Source organism: Varroa destructor, unplaced genomic scaffold (genome assembly GCF_002443255.2).
Source record: "Varroa destructor unplaced genomic scaffold, Vdes_3.0 BEIS01000006.1, whole genome shotgun sequence".
In the NCBI taxonomy this organism is placed as follows: domain Eukaryota; kingdom Metazoa; phylum Arthropoda; class Arachnida; order Mesostigmata; family Varroidae; genus Varroa; species Varroa destructor.
This window is the reverse complement of record NW_019211459.1, coordinates 22,449,884-22,461,642: the sequence shown is the minus strand read 5'-3', so window position 1 is coordinate 22,461,642 and position 11,759 is coordinate 22,449,884. Positions and strand designations below refer to the sequence as shown.

General features: G+C 41.3%; 2 protein-coding genes across 4 annotated transcripts in view; both read left to right on the top strand.

The window, feature by feature from the left end:
- Window positions 1-189: 189 nt before the first annotated feature.
- On the top strand, window positions 190-8,529 carry LOC111253266 (calcium uptake protein 1 homolog, mitochondrial-like). 3 transcript variants are annotated; one of them, XM_086973871.1, is made up of 9 exons: window positions 190-1,115; window positions 2,903-3,092; window positions 4,559-4,649; window positions 4,836-4,940; window positions 5,470-5,552; window positions 5,800-5,994; window positions 6,339-6,458; window positions 6,822-7,041; window positions 7,343-8,529. In XM_086973871.1, exons 1-9 carry the CDS (start codon window positions 934-936, stop codon window positions 7,519-7,521), a joined length of 1,365 nt encoding a protein of 454 aa, XP_086829997.1. In that variant the 5' UTR covers window positions 190-933; the 3' UTR covers window positions 7,522-8,529. The 3 variants fall into 3 exon arrangements, with proteins under 3 accessions (XP_086829997.1, XP_086829994.1, XP_086829996.1); XM_086973868.1 differs by having other exon boundaries at window positions 4,559-4,654; window positions 5,313-5,552; XM_086973870.1 differs by having other exon boundaries at window positions 973-1,587; window positions 4,559-4,654; window positions 5,313-5,552.
- A 1,820-nt stretch (window positions 8,530-10,349) lies between these two features.
- Window positions 10,350-11,759, top strand: part of ds (dachsous cadherin-related 1) — a 68,380-nt gene continuing 66,970 nt past the window's right edge. The window contains exon 1 of the mRNA XM_022812417.2: window positions 10,350-10,769. The gene's annotated coding sequence lies outside the window, so the exon portion shown is untranslated. The remainder of the gene's footprint in view (window positions 10,770-11,759) is intronic.

Here is an 11,759-nt window from a genome sequence, read left to right as displayed (position 1 = left end):
TTTTGCCCAGTCTGTTGGCCTAAGAAGGACGAACAGCATTAGCAGCTTACAACAAGATATAAGAAACGGTTGTACTTGTGGTAGCTGTACACTCTGATACTTTAAGAGAAAGAGATTTCCGTTAAATTGTTTTTGCTATAGTGCCACTACGCAGGGATAATCCGACACGGAGGATGTAAGCTTTCTGCTCTTTCCGTAGGCCTCCTAGGCTATTTTTCCCTTCCTCTCCAATCGACGACGCTTGCCATGGGAGAAGGAAACAAGCTGTCTGATCAACCATTATTCGAGTCTTCCGAATGCCGCAGATACTCAACAGCTCTGCAACTGATTCAATACATATATAAAGATAAAAAAACAAAACAAATATAGATATTGTTTCACAGTAATAGGCAAAAGTATTAGCGACGAAGCCTTTTCAAACGGGAAACGTAAGGATTTGTGTGTGTGTGAGTTATAGAAACAAGTTCCTCCTACCGACACATTTGGCTTTTGTGAAGAATCGCCCGCAGCCGCTACATTCCTATACGGTACCATAGGAGCCGCACCAGAGGACCGAATAGCCTCGAGCACCTCGCGGGTCCTATTATGGAGACTTCTTTTACTTGACCAATTCTCCGCCAACAGCCATCTCCCCCCATATATTGGTACCCTAAAAGTGGAGCCCTCTGTCACTGTGGCACAAATCCCATGGGCCTAAACAAACAGAGATGCTGGTGATTTTCTGTTGTGGAAACTTTTCGGAGGATTACGTTTAAGCCACTGCAGAAGGCGATCAGAGAGACGAAGGCGGACAGAGCCTATCAACCTATTGACAATTGTGCCTGCTGAAGCTACCGTTTAGAATCCAGGATATACGAGTGAATCGATCGTAGTCATTTTTCGAAGGTCCCGACGGCCACGTGCGCTTAGGTACTGACTATCTGGTGATTAACCATGTTCCGCAAAGTGGTTAGCCAAAGCATTCGTTGTGGGTCTCAGGTGAGACGATGCAGCGGTAATTTCCGCGGTGGAAATTCGGGCCGGTCGCCTCAAAAGAGGCTCACGCTGCGAATTCTTACCGCTGTTACGGGAGCCATTGCAGCTGGCGCATGCTTTGCACATGACACCAGAGATGGGTAGGTGCAATTCCAGAAAGTCGACGGTGCTGTCCACTGTTTTACTAGGATCTGTTCAGGCAATAATCATGAATCTGCCTCACCTAAGGCGTATACCGTTGTGTTCACTCGTGTACGGTTAGAATATAATGCAAGGGATGACATTTTAGCCCTGCTATCTTAAGTGTCTTAATTTTTTGTAACAATATTTTATTGTGAGAGAGCAGGATATTGAAAAATAAGCGAAACACTGGCAGTAATTTTAGAAGCGGATTTTCAAAAGGTGGAAGGCTACTTAGGAGCTGACTGTGCTTCAGGACCTCAGCCGAAACAACACAGGCGTTTAAACAAGATCGAACGCGAATAGTGCGCTTCTCATCCCCTCAATGCTGGATTCCTCAAAGAACGCCTTAGTACATTCGAGCAAAAACAGGGAAGATCGAACAGAAAAACAAAATGTGGCTTCGGGACACACTCCGTCTAGGACAGATGGGTAGGCGTATGGTGTACAGTCAGGATATTCCTACAACTATTGCCACAGTAAAAAAGACATGAATTAGTCATTGCCGGCCATCAGGGGCAGGTCAGGCGAGAGAATAAAACAATTTCGTTTTTTAGCTTATATCTTCAGCATAACTAAACTATGATTGTCGTTAATAGAACAAACCTTTGTCGTATGAGGTTTTATTTCGTCTCTACTAGGGTATCTGCTAGTTAGGCGGATTCAATTAGCGAGGCTGCCTCCTACGTTAGAATCTGTAAATATATTCCGTTCCTGGTGGTTCGTTTGGTTCGTTAAAAGCTATTATTCGTGTGCTACTATTTGTTGTAGAGGAAACACAACAAATTATCATTAATTTATAAACGTCTCGTTTCATAATATGACAGCTAGAGACGCCGTACTAGTAGAATATGGGTTAATTAAAGCTACAATTTAAATGCAGTCACAGAATGACTGGTATGGGATGACGATTTATTTAGAAGAAAAACAAGCTTTTTCAATTGAACAAGCGCAAGCTATGCTGGTGAATAGTGCTAATTAATATCCTGTCGTAATTCAGTACCGTATAAGCTTGATGATGCCTCTCGGTCTGTCTTATATAAACTTTGTATAGAATAGTATTCATAGACGCGCTACTCTCGGACCCATTTCTACCTAGACCTGCCCAGCCAAAACATGTGTGCTTTGCCACAACGAATCCATCTATTTCGGTTGTTCTAACGGACGGTATTGCCTGCACATCATAGCAGGAGTTCAAGCGACCATCAACCTAGATCTCTTGTGCGCTATCAGAGGAACAATTTGTATGCGAGATAGCATACTTACTGCCATTCTACAACGAATCTAAGAGAGCAGATACTACGAGCAACGGTTCGGAATCAGAGTAATTTATCTTTATGTCTAAATCAACTCGACCTTAACGTCACTAGCACGACGTTAACGTCAAAGGCAATCGCATGGAATAACCGACAAGCGTTTAGTAAATGAAATAAATAGAAAAAACCATCCATCACAGACAATACTAATTGTTATTGTCGTCGTGGTTTACTTTATAATACATACATTGCAAAGTTAATTAGATAAGCATCTATTATAAGAAAAGAGAACGCGTCCATCTTGAACAATACTCAGACTTTTACACCTCATACTTCAGACGTGTATTTAATGTTTCATTTTACCTCATCCGATGTATTTTTTGTCGCATGCCTTTGTTAGGGTATCTTACGCCGCGAAGTGTTTTTGTGGACCAGCATAAATAACTTGTGTGTCTGAATCAGTTCGCACGTTCTCTCCTATCCACTTAAAGGAAACATGGTTTTTTTAAACTACTGCTACCGCTCGTCAACGAGGCGGAGTCCAGAGGCAAACCAACGAAGGAGAATGCCAATGTAGTGCAGCCCGAACCTGAAAACCTCGACGGCAAAAAGGACGACGACAAATCGTCCAAACAGGAGAGCTGTTCGAAGAAAAATAAGCCGGGGTTTCGTGATAGAAAGGTGATTATTAAGAACTATAGTCGTGATCGTGTGTACGCATAATTATACCGTAGTACATTTTGCGATTGGAGTCTGACAGTGGCTTGGTGGGACATCTGTGATTTCGCATTTTTTTTTTTCAGAGACGATGCATTCCGGTTTTGAACTGATGACCCCTTGAACTGTCTCATTTTTAAGGGCCTGTTACTAGAATTCAATACTTGTATTCGCGCATCTGTGTTGCAAAATCGTATCTCTTCTGTTGTGTACAGATTAGGCATGTTTGCTTTGGCAACAAGCTAATTGAGCATAAATCTTAATGAATGATTACACCAAACAGACGAAGCAATGAAGCTTAGTGAAACAAAGCAAATTTTCATGCATAGTGAAGATTCCGTGAATTTAGTTATTTATGTTTATCATTAATTCGATCCTGTCTGTGTCGATAGACGAGACTACTCTTATTGTTTATTTCCTGCCAATTTATTTTGAAAGGACACTTTTTATATGAGGAATGAACAGTAAATGATTATTGCCATTGGGACTATGACTATTACTTCAGTAGAAGCAGTATTTTCAGAGATTTTTAGATAGTGTTCTATAGTGCCGTTCGTTGTCTTCTTACGCTTCCATTGCTAGAGATCGTAGGGTGTGCGACGTTTCATCTCAGTAAGCCCACTTATAACGCTCTGTCGCAATTTTTCTTGACACGTATCGTCTAATGGGTTTTTCATAGTGAGCGTCCCATGGGAACTGTCTAGGCCGCGTTAGCTAGACAAACTGCTCGGTCTTGTTTTTTTCAGTATTCCTGCCTACTCTTTGGCACTGAGTCAAATGATCACGCCTCTGTATACTGTGGTCGGTGTCATTAATGCGACAGGCATTTTGTTTTTGTGAAGAGTCTCTTGTAGGCCCCTTTACGAGCACTAATTAGACTTGCAAAAATAGAACAACCTGAAAAGAAAGCGCCCTAAAGATTCTTAGGTTAGGTTAGGTCAGGCGGCTTGCGCCGTATAAGAGCGCTGGCCCTTGATGCATTACCGTGCGCGCAACATGTAGCCTAGATAATCAGAGCAAACGGCTTTAAATAATTCATTTTTTGGCTATTATAACTGTTGACATCATTGAAGTTTACTTTACCTCATTGAAAAGGTCGATTTGCCTCAAATTAGCGGTAATGGAAGCAAGACACTTACTAGTTACGGTGCGACTGGAGATTATAAAAACTTAAATTTGGATCCAGACATCGTTCGGCTCCAGAATAGTTCATGCAATATGTCTATACGCACAGACTAATCTATCACATATCAAGAGCGTTTGGTGTATAAAATGCTTGGCAGTAGGGTAATTTTACTTAATCCAACGCCTGTTTATGGGTGACTTTCTCGTTTTCGAATGAGATCATTATTTGTTTGTTTAGTCAAAAATACAAATTATTCGGATATCTAACTTTTTGCCGTCCACTGTTGTCTCCCACATTTCCGTAGATCATCGAGTATGAAAACCGAATGCGTCAGTACTCAACGCCCGATAAGTTGTTCCGTTACTTCGCCTCCGTGAAGGTCCAATACGAGAACGGTGAGGTGCGTTAACCAGACAGCTGGGCACAGCCGACAAGACAATTTTGACCTCATTTTTCAGTCACACGCTTGTGGTTCTCCACTACTTGTGTACTAAGCTATGTACGAAAGCTCTTTCAAATATGACCCATTGGAAGAAAGAGCTTTGTCATTTGCACACCATGACCCAATTTCTTTTTCCCAGATGGAGATTTTTATGACGCCTCAGGATTTCTTACGCTCTATTACGCCTGGCATCATGCAACCACAGGGCTATGGCTTGGATCACTACAAGAAAATCGATGCCAAGGTAGGTGGCTTATGCTTGCATCATGCCAGAAAAACTGCCCCAACTAATTGGGGATCGATCAGATTAGATGGTAAAGGTAGATTATTTAAGGTCGAGAATATGGGCTCAACTACACGCTTGTTGTCATATGCCCACCATTAATAATAAACGAGGCTTCATGTTAGCAGCCAATGGTTAACAGCATCTGTGTAAGCTTGGTTTCTATTTAAGTCGGGTAAAACATGACAATAAAACACGATTGCGTTTACCCGTGCTTAGCAACAATACAATTAGTAAAGTGAAGTAAATAAATATATGACAGTAACAAGTTTTTCGTATGTATCATATTTGTTAAAAATCTGCCTCGATATTCATTGTCTGTTCCTCGTACAGAATATCTCGACAGGTAATAATTCCTGTGTGACACCGAATTTTTCCGCATTCCCTGCGCCGTTCGAGGGGATGTCCGAAAACAGCGTTTTCTACCGCCTTTCCGCCTCAGGCCTCATCTCATTTTCCGACTATATTTTCCTATTGACGATCCTTTCAGCTTCAAAGAGGCACTTCGAAATTGCGTTTCGAATGATCGATCTAAACGGAGATGGTGACATCGACTTCGACGAATTCGAAAAGGTTAGCAAGTGTCTGCACGTTTACTTCGTCAATACAGGCTGCAAGCTTATTCGATAGCTTAGCACAAGCCGCGTCTTCACAGGTCCTATATATTACGTTCAATGTTTAGTAGGTGAACATTTTAAAACAAAGCTCAAACGAATCTATTTACGGAACAAGCTAGAAAACACCCCAAACAGATGAGGCAATATGGATGATAGCAGATCTGGATGCAATCTATTGACAAATGATATTGCTCTCTCCGCAGGTACAAGCTATTATTCGTAACCAGACGAGCATCGGAAGTCGCCATCGCGATCACCAGGGTACAGGGAACATTTACAAGGGCGTGTCTTCGGCGTTATGTACATTCTTCTTTGGAGAGAACCTCGATAAGAAACTAACAGTCGACAGATTTTTGGACTTCCAACGAGAGTTGCAAACGGAGATACTCACATTGGAGGTACTTGTGAACTTTACAGCATTTTGAAACATCGCTATCAGCTTCACTGACACCTCCTACGCAAATAAATTGTTATTATTTATATCATTTTGTAAAAAACATTTTCCTTGCATAAAGCACGTTAAAGCGGCTACGTCTAGTGAGCTAACGACACCACATTGGTCATTATTATCATGATTAGAATCAGGCCTGATTCAAAAAGTGACATAACGGGCCAGTACCAATTCGGCGCCGACGCACCTTGCCTGCACTTACCGCACATGGGCTAGCTTATAATAATAATCGTTGAGTTGGAGTAATGATATCAAATAAATGGTACCATAATGTCCTTTTGTTCATCACAGTTTTTACGGCATGACCCAGTTGACGGAAAGATCCCAGAATGGGAATTTGCCGAGTTGCTGGTCGCCTATGCTGGTCTGAATGACAAAAAAAAGAATCGGATGCTTAAACGAATTAAAAAGGTAAGTAGGGCAAATTTGTCTTGTATATTAGATTTTTGCGGATGTAGGGGGCACTTTGCAGAAAGCATGTCTGCCTTAATTTTAAAGAACTGAACGAACATTGCTTAGCTGGATAAGCTACGTTACTATATGAGCATATAATTGTATTACTCTCGTTTTTCTTCGTAACTAACTAGTAAAATTGGTTGTACATGGGGAGATATCCGATACGAAATTTTCGTTATTTATTTAATCGGTACCCATAGAGGTTAATATTTATCATGCTTTCTTTTGGCTCATAGATTGCGAGTCGCTAACCATCGTTTTTAGCAGATTAGAACTGTCGGCGTATTTTAACGCTGGTGTAATTTTTTGTCATGGCAGCTGTTCAAGGAGTCGTCACAGGGTATCACGCTATTTGACTACCTTCAGTTCTTCCACTTTCTGAATAATATTACTGAAGTGGACACAGCCCTGACTTTCTACCATATAGCAGGAGCCTCGATTGATCCGCCTACGTTGAAACACGTTGCGCAGACGGTAGCACACGTCGAACTAAGTGATCACGTGGTAAACGTGCTCTTTGCCCTCTTCGACGAAAACAGTACGTGTATACGAATGCTCTACGCAACATAATCACTATAGGAGTCATTGACTATAAGCGTCTAGGTCGGACGTGTATATAAAGTAAGATTTTTTTTTTGTATGATTTGCCGTACATCGATCCTGCGTTGCGAACTCTTGTTTCTGAGGGTATGATTGTTCTTATCATCATCGTCATTATTATAGCTATTTTGGCGCTGGAATCACATTATGCCTCATGTGACCTAGATACTTTTATTCCTTATCATGTGCCCTGACGAATCTTTTTGATCCTCTGGACTTATTGCCTACCTGGATTTCAGTGGACGGTCAGCTTAGCAACAGAGAATTTGTCTCAGTAATGAAGGAACGGTTGCATCGAGGACTGGAAAAGCCCAAGGACACCGGATTTGTTAAACTACTCTCATCAGTGGTTAAATGTGCTCGGCTAAAGAAAGCCTCACCGCCCTCCAGGGCAGAGTCAGCTCAGTCAACAAAATAGGATTAACAGGGAACTAATTAACTCACAGTGAAGGAAAGCTCTTTGCTCAAGGGAAAGGAACGGACGTATGAACACCCATTATGAAACATGCCAAATCATCATTCCTACCGATATCATTTCTTGTATCATTTTTAAAACTATGGTTTTGTCTTAAAAATCCACCGCTCGATAAAGTTATTCCATTTAATTTCGAAATAATTCCTACGTTCACTTGATTGTTAAAATCATCACCGTGTGCGTATCATGTATGTGCAACACGCCGATACTGGAATCGTTGACTTAGTTCTTTACTAATTCGCGTCAACTTGCTAAGTGCTGGATAAAAATAACTATTATCAAGTGATATTATCATATTATTATTTATATGCATTGTTATATGTATATATATCTTATTATCATATTATCAGGTCATAAGCTACGGTTTATTTCGACCGGCTGACAAGTGCTTCGTACTGTTACCTCTAATAATTTACAACTATAAGACAGCAATGGATCGTGGGGTATCTTAGCCTATCTAGAAAATAATTAGCTATTCCGTTTATATGCTTTAATGTCAATGTGTGCTTTCGACATTCGGAGGGTACAGGTCTACCAGAGCGATGATGTCGAATCCATATTGCGTGAATTAAAATAAAGAGCTTGCCAAAGTTGATCAAAGACTGCCCTGATCCTTGTCAAACGAACGTACGTAACAAGGACAGCGTTACGGAGTGTTTTTCAAGCCCGTTATAAACAAGGATGGGTTTTATTAGAATTATAATTGTCAGTGCTATCTTATATAAACTATAATATGCGGTGATACAAATGAATGAAGAGGACGTATTTGGTCAAATGAACAGCCATCAAGAGGGAGCGAGAACAAATAGTTGTAGCTGACTTTAGGGCTAAAAAAGGAAACCTCATCCAGATGTCTGCAAGGCCTAGTAATCATCAGGTATTGTGTCTGACCAAGATGAAAATTGCTCTTGATATATATAGTGAATAAAGTGTGGTGTATTTCCATGAAAATGTTTTCTGTTCTTACTGATGCAAGGTTCTGCTTAAAATACCATGCAATGCTCGCGAATGAAAATCTGCGAGACAACTGTTTAAGCGTCAGATATAATACGCAATCCATCGTTATACCGCTTAGTATAATAACATAAATAAATATTCCGCCAATTTTTATCGATTCCTTTTTATCAGATGCAGCGAATAAAATAGGCGTTTTACGGGGGGAAAATAGAAAAACCGCACGCGTGTATATTTTGCGCCCTCAAGTCGTTCAGGCTTTAAAGGGTAGAGGCTTTCCGGACGCTAACAAGCTTCCGAACGTCTACCGGATAACTGCCTAAGGCACCGGACCAGGACGTGGGCGAAGGCCAAGATGAACAAAAGTAAGAACTTTTGGAGCGTTAATGGTGAACTATATCTGGTTTATAGGTTTTTGTGGGCGATGGTTGACCGTGGGGCCATTGGTTAATAGCTTTACAAATCAGTTTTCGCGTTTTTACGTACTTATATGCATAACCATCGGATTTTCTAAAACATGTTGTAATCAGACACATTATTTTTATTATTATTGTCGTTGACGGATGGTTGCAGCGGGTACAAGAACAGGATTAAGTTATTTACCGTATGCGGCCAAAGACGAAAAACCTCTGAGAATGAGCTATAATTGGAGCCAGGCAATTAAAACCGCATAATACCTTCGAGCCGTTCCTTGTTGTAGTTGAACTTGAATGAGTCAAACATAAACATTTAATCATACTCTGTAGCAGTAAAATATAAAAAGTGGAGACGGCTTCACGGAAACCGCACAGCCAGTTACCAAACGACATAGCATATAAGTGCTCCACAAGTGTGTCTTGAGGTAAATTGCCGCCTTCAACATGCAACGGTGGCTTGTTTAAGATACATTATCCTAATATAGTCAAGATATTTAGAAGAGGCTTGAGGTACACAGTCATTTGTTTGTTAATTCTAGGGTAACAAATCATATTGGAACACGTATTATGGTAAAGATAAAGGTCACAATGTAACCGAAAACGACTTCATGTCCGCTCTCTTTAAGTAAAACATGTAGATATTTCTTAGATATTCAATCATTTTTAAGTGTCATTATATCTAAGAGACCATATTAGAGCTTTTAATACTAAAGCCATTCTCAAATGATATAGAACATAAAAAATCGAAATTGCGGGTTTTTTTTTTCATATAAGCCCCTTTTTCTCCCTATCAGTTTCTTTTACTATCGGCCAGATTACAGACTCTCACAGCCGAGTCGCATCATCTACATCTGTCGTTCGATGCCTACAAAAAGATCCACGACGAAAAGACCGAACTCTCTCTGTTGGTGTCTACCACTCTCTCAGTCGCTCTCGCCCTCTCTCAGACAGCCTTCTCCCCAGATCCGAAGATTGAGCGGGACAACAACCGCGGGCTGCTCATCCGCGGGTAGCTTAGGTGTTCGTCTTCCTCGTCTCGGGTCTTCGCGCTGTTGTGCTTCTCGCATGCTAGCGATGGTAGAATAGTAGGCCGACTGACAGAAGAGCTCCATGTGCCCCAGGCGGCGTCTGTTCAGTTGTTACTTAGTGAGTGCTTTTGGCTAGGCAGTGGTTATGGGACGCAGTCGCTCGTAAGAAGTGTTGCTGGTACTACTGCTATTTGCCGCGGCGCTCCGGAGTGCTGTGCGGTATTGTGGCGCTGACGAACGGGTGACAGAAACCAACTCGTCCAGTCTCTGATTTGTACGATGGGTCGGTGGGTCCGATCCGTTTTCGGAGCGCAAAGGCTGAATTGGCGCCGCAACAGTCAGTCGGAATAGCGGTGATTCTTAACGGGAAATTTAACTAGCTGAAATTAAACAGAAAATACGTTGGAAGGCTATCATCGCAACGGAACGAGTTAAACTACATTTGTTGAGTATTGAGATAGTTACACGGTAGACGCTCTGATGACGTGATGCAAACTCTGAACTATTGCAGAAGGCCGAAGCGGACGTGTGGCACAGTGGTGAAGCCCAAGTAAGATTTACTTACAGGTGAAGAAGTTCAGTTTCTGACAACGCGTGACGAAAACCACTCGTCTTGAATGTGTCTCTAGGAAACTGCCACCTTAAGCCAACGTGATTAGCGGATATATTCTTGCTTAGAACAGTCTGTGTACTTGTATTATACGGAACAATTACAAATTGAAACTGCGAAAAAGGATACTAGCAACGGATTAATGACAACGGCTTTCGTGCTTACTGGACTCGTCGTTTGGAGGTAAAGTTTAGTTAATATATTGTTTGTCCACCCCCCTGTGGAGATCTGCCACTATTTAGCAAATGCACAAAATACAGTACGAACAGTGAATCGATGCCAATTAGAGTATGTACAACGTGTCTCACGCTACAGGTCAAGGTTGTTCATTTATTTTCTTCAATGATGTCAAGCTAGATGTTTCCGCCATCGGCTAGACGATGCACCTGACAGCGAGTCAAAGAGGCAGCTTCGTTAGCCGAGATCCGACCCTTTCAACCTTTCAGAAGGGGAAAAACACAAAATATTCGAATTGCTCTAGTAACAGAATGTTCGAGAGCATCATAGCTAGCTTGTTCCTATGAAATCTTTTTACATTCACATGGTGAGGTTAACTAATTGGGTCTGAATGGAGCTGGCGCCCAAACGAATAGCTTTGTGTTCCGATCTTCATGAACGATCCAGATGAAGTCAGAACACGAAAAGCGGCCTCTAAGTGCTCCTCGTTTTGGATGTCTGATCGATATCCTTCTACAACAGTGGCAGTAGTATCATAAGCTCTCTGTTAGAGCAGGCATCGATCTCAAGTTACAATGGGAATGCAATATCTTCATCAGTAAAAGCATGCATGAATTCGAGCTCTCCGCACGAAAACGTTGTGATTTCTAAAAAAATCAAAGTCCTTATCCCGTGGTCCAAAAACAAGCTTTATTTAATTTTAGCTGTGCGAGTGACCTTATTTGTTTAATTTATTAGCAAGAAAAGGTATTCTTGTGTGAACATCGGTCCAAAAACCGCCAAATGCCAAAAAACCGATTGTTAACTTTAGAGCTGATATTGACTTTATATTTTACAACCTTGCTGTAATCGTAGAAACGTGTTATGTAGTCATGCGTTAGAGCATTATGCCAATATAATCAAAGGGATAACTTTCAAAGAGTTCTCTTACCAAAGTATGCAGTTAGCATATGACTTATTCTTATTTCAGAATTTGCGATAACTTCTCAAGCTGAA